An 11571-nucleotide genomic window follows, 5' to 3' on the forward strand; every position below is an offset into this window, starting at 1 on the left:
AGCAGGTACACACACACACACACACACACTAGGGCTGGGTGATATGGCCAAAATATCTTATCCGGATATTTGTGTTATTTTTGACAGTATTTGATGTTTCTGCATGATGAAAGTTGTAAATATGTTTTCTGAGTAGTACAAGACCATTCTCCATTCTGATGGTTTTCTACTCAACCAAACTAGGACTAAACTGACAGGAATGTTGTTAAAATGGATACAACTTTTCATTTCTTTAGGACTGTAGCAAAATACCTTTTATATAGATGGTATTGTCAAAAGAGCTAATGATGAGGCCATTAGGTTCTGTTCTAGGCTTTGTATCAGACCGTCTGTCTCTCTATCTCTCCATCTCTCGAGGTCACATGGAACTAGGCCTGGTGTCTAATCATCTCTCTCTAGAGGTCACATGGAACTAGGCCTGGTGTCTAATCATCTCTCTCTAGAGGTCACATGGAACTAGGCCAGGTGTCTAATCATCTCTCTCTAGAGGTCACATGGAACTAGGCCAGGTGTCTAATCATCTCTCTAGAGGTCACATGGAACTAGGCCAGGTATCTAATCATCTCTCTAGAGGTCACATGGAACTAGGCCTGGTGTCTAATCATCTCTCTCTAGAGGTCACATGGAACTAGGCCTGGTGTCTAATCATCTCTCTAGAGGTCACATGGAACTAGGCCTGGTGTCTAATCATCTCTCTCTAGAGGTCACATGGAACTAGGCCAGGTGTCTAATCATCTCTCTCTAGAGGTCACATGGAACTAGGCCTGGTGTCTAATCATCTCTCTAGAGGTCACATGGAACTAGGCCTGGTGTCTAATCATCTCTCTATAGAGGTCACATGGAACTAGGCCTGGTGTCTAATCATCTCTCTATAGAGGTCACATGGAACTAGGCCTGGTGTCTAATCATCTCTCTATAGAGGTCACATGGAACTAGGCCTGGTGTCTAATCATCTCTCTATAGAGGTCACATGGAACTAGGCCTGGTGTCTAATCATCTCTCTCTAGAGGTCACATGGAACTAGGCCTGGTGTCTAATCATCTCTCTCTAGAGGTCACATGGAACTAGGCCTGGTATCTAATCATGTCTCATCTCAATCCCTCTCCCTCCATCCCCCTCCAGGTATGTTAACCTTTAACCTCCTGGGTGTTCCCCTGGTGGGGGCTGATGTGTGTGGCTTCAGTGAACAGACTGAGGAGGAGCTGTGTGTACGCTGGACTCAGCTAGGAGCCTTCTACCCTTTCACACGCAACCACAACGCTATCGACCAGAAGGTAAGGCCCCCAATGTGGCCCCCCCCCCCATGTGGCCCTGACACAAACTGTCATTGAAAAGTCATTTTATGTGTGTTTTCTGTTTGCTCTGCGTCTCTGTGTCTCTCTCCTCCCAGCCTCAGGACCCTCCAGCGTTCAGCCCTCTAGCCCGTTCAGCCATGAAACAGTCTCTCCTGCTACGCTACTCTCTCTTCCCTCTGCTCTACACACTGTTCCACCGTGCACACACACACGGACACACTGTCGCTCGCCCTCTGCTGTTCGAGTGAGTTCCAGACACACACACACACTGGGGGACACACACACTATTACTACACACGTTGTGTTTTTCTATTGTCATGGAGACCTAAAATGAATTTCTATTCCATATCCTATTTTCCCCAACCTTAATTCTAAACTGGGTGGTTGGAGCCCTGAATGCTGACAGCCGTGTTATATCAGACCATTGGGAACCAGTTTATAATAGCAATAAGGCACCTCGGAGGATCCGGCCCACTGCGTCGTGCCTGGACACAGCCCTTAGCCGTGGTATATTGGTCATATACCACACCCCCTCAGGCCTTAATTGTAACCCTAAACCTAATCCCTAAGTTTAAAATGGCCTTTGTCCTCATGGGGATGTGGGAAATGTCTCTACAAGGGAGAATTTTCCTTGTTTCACTATCCTTGTGGGGGATTTTAGGTCCCTACAAGGATAGAAGAACCAACACACCCACACACACACAAACAGCTCTTTCAGGATGTTCCTGACCAATGTGTGTTCATATTTTTAGGTTCCCCAAGGACGTGAGAACGTATGGGATAGACAGACAGTTCCTATGGGGGAAGAGTTTGATGGTGACACCAGTATTAGATCCAGGTGTGGACTTTGTTGTGGGCTACTTCCCTCAGGGTCTCTGGTACGACTACTACACGGTAAGAACACAGCTATATATATTAACTATACATAACCCTTAATAACCCTAACCCCAGGACTCTGGTACCTCTACTATACAGTAAGAACACAGCTATATATATATATGTATATTAACTATACATAACCCTTAATAACCCTAACCCCAGGTCTCTGGTACCTCTACTATACGATAAGAACACAGCTATATATATTAACTATACATAACCCTTAATAACCCTAACCCCAGGACTCTGGTACCTCTACTATATAATAAGAACACAGCTATATATATTAACTATACATAACCCTTAATAACCCTAACCCCAGGACTCTGGTACCTCTACTATACGATAAGAACACAGCTATATATATTAACTATACATAACCCTTAATAACCCTAACCCCAGGACTCTGGTACCTCTACTATACAGTAAGAACACAGCTATATATATATATGTATATTAACTATACATAACCCTTAATAACCCTAACCCCAGGTCTCTGGTACCTCTACTATACGATAAGAACACAGCTATATATATTAACTATACATAACCCTTAATAACCCTAACCCCAGGACTCTGGTACCTCTACTATACGATAAGAACACAGCTATATATATTAACTATACATAACCCTTAATAACCCTAACCCCAGGACTCTGGTACCTCTACTATATAATAAGAACACAGCTATATATATTAACTATACATAACCCTTAATAACCCTAACCCCAGGACTCTGGTACCTCTACTATACGATAAGAACACAGCTATATATATTAACTATACATAACCCTTAATAACCCTAACCCCAGGACTCTGGTACCTCTACTATACGATAAGAACACAGCTATATATATTAACTATACATAACCCTTAATAACCCTAACCCCAGGACTCTGGTACCTCTACTATATGATAAGAACACAGCTATATATATTAACTATACATAACCCTTAATAACCCTAACCCCAGGACTCTGGTACCTCTACTATACGATAAGAACACAGCTATATATATTAACTATACATAACCCTTAATAACCCTAACCCCAGGACTCTGGTACCTCTACTATACGATAAGAACACAGCTATATATATTAACTATACATAACCCTTAATAACCCTAACCCCAGGACTCTGGTACCTCTACTATACGATAAGAACACAGCTATACATATTGGACTCTACAAGGTGTCGAAAGCGTTCCACAGGGATGCTGGTCCACTTTTGACTCCAATGCTTCCCACAGTTGTGTCAAGTTGGCTAGATGTCCTTTGGGTGGTGGACCATTCTTGATCAACACAGGAAACTGTTGCGCAGGAAAAACCCAGCAGCGTTGCAGTTCTTGACAAAAACCGGTGCACCTACTACCATACCCTGTTCAAAGGCACTTAAATATTTTGTCTTGTCCATTCACCCTCTGAATGGCACACATTCTCAACTGTCTCATGGCTTAAAAATACTTCTTTAACCTGTCTCCTCCCCTTCATCTACACTGATTGAAGTGGATTTAACAAGTGACATCAATAAGGGATCATAGATTTCACCTGGATTCACCTGGTCAGTCTATGTCATGGAAAGAGCATGTTTTGTTCTTAATGTTTTGTTCAGTGTATAATTCACATGCTGAATATTGAATCTCTCCTGTCTCTCTCTCTCTCTCTCTCTCTCTCTCTGTCTCTTTCTGTTCTCTCTGCTCTCTCTCCCTCGGTCTCCCTCTCTCTGTCTCTGTGTGTGTCCTCTGTCAGGGTGATTCTATCCGTAGTAAAGGAGAAGAGTTGAGGCTGAAGGCTCCTCTAGAGCATATCAACCTTCACCTGAGAGAAGGAGCTGTCATACCTACACAGGTAAACAGACAGACAATAGATCGTCAAGTAGCTGGATCATCCATATTATTAGGGCTCCCGAGGAGGCGTAGCGGTCTAAGGCACTGCGTCTCAGTGCTAGAGGCGTCACTACAGACCCTGGTTCGATTGCAGGCTGTATCACAACCGGCTGTGATTGGGAGTCCCATAGCACGGCGCACAATTGGCCCAGCGTCACTAGGGTTTGGCCCGGGGTTGGCTGTCACTGTAAAGAAGAATTTGTTCTTAACTGACTTTCCTATGTTAAATAAAGGTTAAGTCAGAATTATTATGACAGAGTTTCTAGAGGGTTAATAAGAAGATGTCACAAAGTGGATGGTCAGGCATCTATCGAAATAATAAATCACTGTCTCTAGGCATCTATCGAAATAATAAATCACTGTGTATGTCTCTATTTCTCTGTCTCTTTCGTTCTCTCTGTGTCTCTATAATAATAAATCACTGTCTCTAGGCATCTATCGAAATAATAAATCACTGTCTCTAGGCATCTATCGAAATAATAAATCACTGTCTCTAGGCATCTATCGAAATAATAAATCACTGTCTCTAGGCATCTATCGAAATAATAAATCACTGTCTCTAGGCATCTATCGAAATAATAAATCACTGTGTATGTCTCTATTTCTCTGTCTCTTTCGTTCTCTCTGTGTCTCTATAATAATAAATCACTGTCTCTAGGCATCTATCGAAATAATAAATCACTGTCTCTAGGCATCTATCGAAATAATAAATCACTGTCTCTAGGCATCTATCGAAATAATAAATCACTGTCTCTAGGCATCTATCGAAATAATAAATCACTGTCTCTAGGCATCTATCGAAATAATAAATCACTGTGTATGTCTCTATTTCTCTGTCTCTTTCGTTCTCTCTGTGTCTCTCTGTGCGTGTCGCTCCCTGTGTCTGTGCGTGTCGCTCCCTGTGTCTGTGCGTGTCGCTCCCTGTGTCGCTCCCTGTGTCTGTGCGTGTCGCTCCCTGTGTCTGTGCGTGTCGCTCCCTGTGTAGCGTCCCAACACAACCCTGTTTGTGAGCAGTGGTCAGCCGCTCCACCTCGTGTCCAGTCTGTCTGAAGACGGCTCGGCTGGAGGAGAGCTGTTCTGGGACGACGGAGAGACCAGCGACACCTTGGAGACTGACCAGTACGCTCACATAGTGTTCACTGTGGTGAAGGTACGCTCCGACCACTACAGACCAGTACGCTCACATAGTGTTCACGGTGGTGAAGGTACGCTCCGACCACTACAGACCAGTACGCTCACATAGTGTTCACTGTGGTGAAGGTACGCTCCGACCACTACAGACCAGTACGCTCACATAGTGTTCACTGTGGTGAAGGTACGCTCCGACCACTACAGACCAGTACGTCACATAGTGTTCACTGTGGTGAAGGTACGCTCCGACCACTACACAACCATTATACAACACAACCACTTGATAAACTACTGTACACAGTGACTACTGTCGTCAAAGAATGGTTCTACCACTACTACCGCTATAGCCGTGACAGCTGGTTCTACCACTACTAACACTATAGCCGTGACAGCTGGTTCTACCACTACTACCACTATAGCCGTGACAGCTGGTTCTACCACTACTAACACTATAGCCGTGACAGCTGGTTCTACCACTACTACCACTATAGCCGTGACAGCTGGTTCTACCACTACTACCACTATAGCCGTGACAGCTGGTTCTACCACTATAGCCGTGACAGCTGGTTCTACCACTACTACCACTATAGCCGTGACAGCTGGTTCTACCACTACTACCACTACAGCCGTGACAGCTGGTTCTACCACTACTACCACTATAGCCGTGACAGCTGGTTCTACCACTATAGCCGTGACAGCTGGTTCTACCACTACTACCACTATAGCCGTGACAGCTGGTTCTACCACTACTACCACTATAGCCGTGACAGCTGGTTCTACCACTACTACCACTATAGCCGTGACAGCTGGTTCTACCACTACTACCACTATAGCCGTGACAGCTGGTTCTACCACTACTACCACTATAGCCGTGACAGCTGGTTCTACCACTACTACCACTATAGCCGTGACAGCTGGTTCTACCACTACTACCACTATAGCCGTGACAGCTGGTTCTACCACTACTACCACTATAGCCGTGTCAGCTGGTTCTACCACTACTACACTATAGCCGTGACAGCTGGTTCTACCACTACTACCACTATAGCCGTGACAGCTGGTTCTACCACTACTACCACTATAGCCGTGACAGCTGGTTCTACCCACTACTACCACTATAGCCGTGACAGCTGGTTCTACCACTACTACCACTATAGCCGTGACAGCTGGTTCTACCACTACTAACACTATAGCCGTGACAGCTGGTTCTACCACTACTACCACTATAGCCGTGACAGCTGGTTCTACCACTACTACCACTACAGCCGTGACAGCTGGTTCTACCACTATAGCCGTGACAGCTGGTTCTACCACTACTACCACTATAGCCGTGCCAGCTGGTTCTACCACTACTAACACTATAGCCGTGACAGCTGGTTCTACCACTATAGCCGTGACAGCTGGTTCTACCACTATAGCCGTGCCAGCTGGTTCTACCACTACTACCACTACAGCCGTGACAGCTGGTTCTACCACTACTACCACTACAGCCGTGACAGCTGGTTCTACCACTACTACCACTACAGCCGTGACAGCTGGTTCTACCACTACTACCACTATAGCCGTGACAGCTGGTTCTACCACTACTAACACTATAGCCGTGACAGCTGGTTCTACCACTACTACCACTATAGCCGTGACAGCTGGTTCTACCACTATAGCCGTGACAGCTGGTTCTACCACTACTACCACTATAGCCGTGACAGCTGGTTCTACCACTACTACCACTACAGCCGTGACAGCTGGTTCTACCACTATAGCCGTGACAGCTGGTTCTACCACTACTACCACTATAGCCGTGCCAGCTGGTTCTACCACTACTAACACTATAGCCGTGACAGCTGGTTCTACCACTATAGCCGTGCCAGCTGGTTCTACCACTACTGCCACTATAGCCGTGACAGCTGGTTCTACCACTATAGCCGTGACAGCTGGTTCTACCACTATAGCCGTGACAGCTGGTTCTACCACTATAGCCTTCTTCTCTTCCTATTGTGTTCTAGAACACGATGACATCGGAGGTGCTGCACGACCACGTGGAGGCTTCCTACATCACCGTGGAAACAGCCTCCTTCTACGGCGTGAAGGTGGAGCCTACCAGGGTCACGGTCAACTCCCAGGATGCTGCATTCACCTACAGAGCCAATCAGGTGAGGCTTGGTGTAAGGAGTCAGAGGTTAAGTGTTTTATAAAGTTCAGATAATGCTTTAGAGCAGCCGTACTCACAATAAAACATTTTTATAAAGTTCAGATAATGTTTTAGAGCAGCCGTACTCACAATAAAACATTTTATTAAGTTCAGATAATGTTTTAGAGCAGCCGTACTCACAATAAAACATTTTATTAAGTTCAGATAATGTTTTAGAGCACCCGTACTCACAATAAAACATTTTATTAAGTTCAGATAATGTTTTAGAGCAGCCGTACTCACAATAAAACATTTTTTGAAAGGAATGTATGTACCTCCCGAGTGGCGCAGTGCTCTTAGGCATTGATCAGTGCTAGAGGCGTCACCACAGATCCGGGTTCGATCCCGGGCTGTGTCGCAGCCAGGCGCGACCGGGAGACCAGCGTCGTCCGGGTTAGGGGTGGGTTTGTCCGGCTGGGATGTCCTTGTCTCATCGCGCTCTAGTGACTCCTTGTGGGGGGCCGGGCGCAGTGCACGCTGACTTCGGTCGTCAGCTGGTACATTGTTTCTTCCGACTGTGTCAAGAAGCAGTGTGGCTTGGCGGGGTCATGTTTTGGAGGACGCATGCTTCTCGACCTTAGCCTCTCCCGAGTTCTTACGGGAGTTGCAGCGATGGGACAACACTGTAACTACCAATTGGCTATCACGAAGAAGAGGATCAAAAAACTAAGGAATGTAGTCGGGCTTTCAATTGAATGCTGTTGAGAGTTGTAATAGTAGGAAGCACAAGGTGCCATGTGTAAATGTGGTAGTGGTGCTGCTGCACGGAGAGTTCTCCTCTCATGTCATTAACCTGTCAGGAATCTCCAGTTGATCTACTACTAGCCCACGTTACAGCCGTTTATAACCTGTCAGGAATCTCCAGTTGATCTACTACTAGCCCACGTTACAGCTGTTTATAACCTGTCAGGAATCTCCAGTTGATCTACTACTAGCCCACGTTACAGCTGTTTATAACCTGTCAGGAATCTCCAGTTGATCTACTACTAGCCCACGTTACAGCTGTTTATAACCTGTCAGGAATCTCCAGTTGATCTACTACTAGCCCACGTTACAGCTGTTTATAACCTGTCAGGAATCTCCAGTTGATCTACTACTAGCCCACGTTACAGCTGTTTATAACCTGTCAGGAATCTCCAGTTGATCTACTACTAGCCCACGTTACAGCTGTTTATAACCTGTCAGGAATCTCCAGTTGATCTACTACTAGCCCACGTTAGATAGATAGCTGCTTATTCCAACTTACCTTCCCAAATACACCATTGATGTTGTTAAGTCAACAGGTATCATTTGAACACACGTAAGACATGGTAAACTGGGTAGACATTACCTTAGACCTAAAAAAATATACACTACATGATCAAAAGTATATGGACACCTGCTGTCCAACATCTCATTTCAAAATCATGGGCATTAATATTTAGGTGGTCCCCCCTTTGCTGCTATAACAGCCTCCACTCTTCTTTTTAAATGTACTTTTTTGCACTTTGAACTTTGACACCTTTTTCTCCCCAATTTTGTGATATCCAATTGGTAGTTACAGTCTTGTCCCATCGCTGCAACTCCCGTACGGACTCGGGAGAGGCGAAGATCGAGAGCCGTGCGTCCTTCAAAACAAGACCCCGCCAAGCCCCACTGCTTCTTGACATAGTGGTCGCTTAACCCGGGAGCCAACCACACCAATGTGTCGGAGGAAACGCCGTACACCTGGCGACCATGTCAGCATGACCCGCCACAGGAGTCACTAGAGCGCGATGGGACAAGGACATCCCAGCCGGCCAAACCCTCCCCTAACCCAGACGACGCTGGGCCAATTGTGTGTCACCTCATGGGTCTCCCAGTGTGACACATGCAGTGCCTTAGACTGCTCCGCCACTCGGGAGACCCCCAGCCTCCACTCTTCCTGGAAGGCTTTCCACTAGATGTTGGAACATTGCTGCGGGGACTTGCTTCCATTCAGCCACAAGAGCATTAGTGAGGTTGGGCACTGATGTTGGGCGATTAGGCCTGACTTGCAGTCGGCGTTCCAATTCATCACAAAGGTGTTCGATGGGGTTGAGGTCAGGGCTCTGTACAGGCCAGTCATGTTCTTCCACACCAATCTCAACAAACCATTTCTGAATGGACCTCGCTTTGTGCACGGGGGAGCATTGTCATGCTGAAACAGGAAAGGGCCTTCCTCAAACTGTTGGAAGCACAGAATCATCTAGAATGTCATTGTATGCTGTAGCGTTGAGATTTTCTATCACTGGAACTAAGGGGGCAGAACAATGAAAAACAGCCCCAGACCATTATTCTTCCTCCACCAAACTACAGTTGGCACTATGCATTGGGGCAGGTAGTTTTCTCCTGGCATCCACCAAACCCAGATTCGTCCTTAACGCGTTTCCACTGCTCCAGAGTCCAATGGTGGCGAGCTTTATACCACTCCAGCTAACTCTTGGCATTGCGCATGGTGATCTTAGGCTTGTGTGCGGCTGCTCGGCCATGGAAACCCATTTCATGAAGCTCACGACGAACAGTTCTTGTGCTGACGTTGCTTCCAGAGGCAGTTTGGAACTTGGTAGTGAGTGTTGCAGCCGAGGACAGGTGTTTTTTTTACACGCTTCAGCTGAGCCCTCGTTGCTCCTAGATGTTTCCATTTCACAATAACAGCACTTAGTTAGTTGACCGGGGCAGCTCTAGCAGGGCTGAAATTTGACTAACTGACTTGTTGGAAAGGTGGCATCTTATGACGGTGCCACATTGAAAGTCACCGAGCTCTTCAGTAAGTCTTTTCTACTGCCAATATTTGTGTATGGAGATTGCAAGGCTGTGTGCTCGATTTTATACAGCTGTCAGCAAGGAGTGTGGCTGAAATAGCTGTGTGTGTGTGTGTTTGTTTGTTTGTTTCCACCAACAAAAGGTGTGTGTGTGTGAACAGTTTAGGGTCGCATGGGTGTGAGCTGGGGGTTTGTTTGTTCACCGACAAGGCTGATAAATGACAATATCCATCCTGACCTTTGCCCCCTAGGAAATGTGTGAGTTGAGTCTCCCCATGTTTAGAGAAAATGATATCTGTGGTTTGTTATTAATGTATCTCTCTGTTTCTCCATTTGTCTCCCTCTCTGTCTCCCTCCCTCTAGGTGTTGACTGTAACAGACCTAGGACTGAATCTCAGCCAGAACTTCACCATCAGTTGGATCTAACAGGTTTTCCCAAAAATGGGAATTCTGACCTTTGGAATGTTGTTGGTTTTCCTTCCCTGACGGTCTCTACTGCTTTACTCCCCATGTCTGTGACCCAAATGGCACCCTATTCCCTATATGGTGTACTATCAGGGCTCAAAAGACGCTCACTATAGGACACACACCATATGTTGCTCCGGGTAGAGTTGAATCCTAACCAGAACCATTAGATACTAACCTAACCACTGATCTAGGACCAGATTACCCTCCTAAAATCCTAACCAGAACCATTAGATACTAACCTAACCACTGATCTAGGACCAGATTACCCTCCTAAAATCCTAACCTGAACCATTAGATACTAACCTAACCACTGATCTAGGACCAGTCCTAAAACCAGTGTCTAGGACTGAGTTCCCCAACTGGCAGCCAACTGATTTTATTTGACCCCCCTCCCCCCAAGTTTTCTGAGGAGAATTGTTTTTACTTTTTTTATCAAAATAATATTTCATTTTTATTGTTAGACATAAAAAAAAAAACTGTAACACCAGTTATTTTTATTTTGGAAATCTGTTCCCAAGTATTCCCATGCATAATAGAGAGACACGTGATTGTATACAAATGTAGGCAAGGTTTGAAATGATTATGTTTTAGTCAAATTATTATATCTGTTTGTTTGGGCTTGTTGCAGTGAAATTAGTCTACAAATGATTTGTAATTATATTCCGGCCCCAACTATCCGCTCACGAAAAAAATCGGCCCGTGGCTACTACTTCCTTCCTGGTCTAGGGGACTACTTCCTTCCTGGTCTAGGGGACTACTTCCTTCCTGTCTGAATCTAGTTGATGATCCCTGGTCTAGGGGACTACTTCCTTCCTGTCTGAATCTAGTTGATGATCCCTGGTCTAGGGGACTACTTCCTCCCTGTCTGAATCTAGTTGATGATCCCTGGTCTAGGGGACTACTTCCTCCCTGTCTGAATCTAGTTGATGATCCCTGGTCTAGGGGACTACTTCCTCCCTGTCTG

At 45.7% G+C, this 11571-nt stretch overlaps 1 protein-coding gene across 1 annotated transcript in view; it reads left to right on the forward strand.

Moving 5' to 3' along the window:
• Positions 1-11299, forward strand: part of LOC115147680 (lysosomal alpha-glucosidase) — a 33375-nt gene extending 22076 nt beyond the window's left edge. Inside the window, exons 14-21 of the mRNA XM_029689981.1 lie at positions 1-5; positions 1123-1274; positions 1391-1539; positions 2048-2189; positions 3922-4020; positions 5044-5208; positions 7193-7339; positions 10503-11299. The exon at positions 1-5 is cut by the window's left edge and continues 129 nt beyond it. Of these exons, the coding sequence (XP_029545841.1) occupies positions 1-5; positions 1123-1274; positions 1391-1539; positions 2048-2189; positions 3922-4020; positions 5044-5208; positions 7193-7339; positions 10503-10565 (922 nt within the window). The 3' untranslated portion in view covers positions 10566-11299. The remainder of the gene's footprint in view (positions 6-1122; positions 1275-1390; positions 1540-2047; positions 2190-3921; positions 4021-5043; positions 5209-7192; positions 7340-10502) is intronic.
• The last annotated feature ends 272 nt before the right edge of the window (positions 11300-11571 follow it).

Source organism: Salmo trutta, chromosome 14, assembly GCF_901001165.1.
Source record: "Salmo trutta chromosome 14, fSalTru1.1, whole genome shotgun sequence".
Lineage (NCBI taxonomy): Eukaryota > Metazoa > Chordata > Actinopteri > Salmoniformes > Salmonidae > Salmo > Salmo trutta.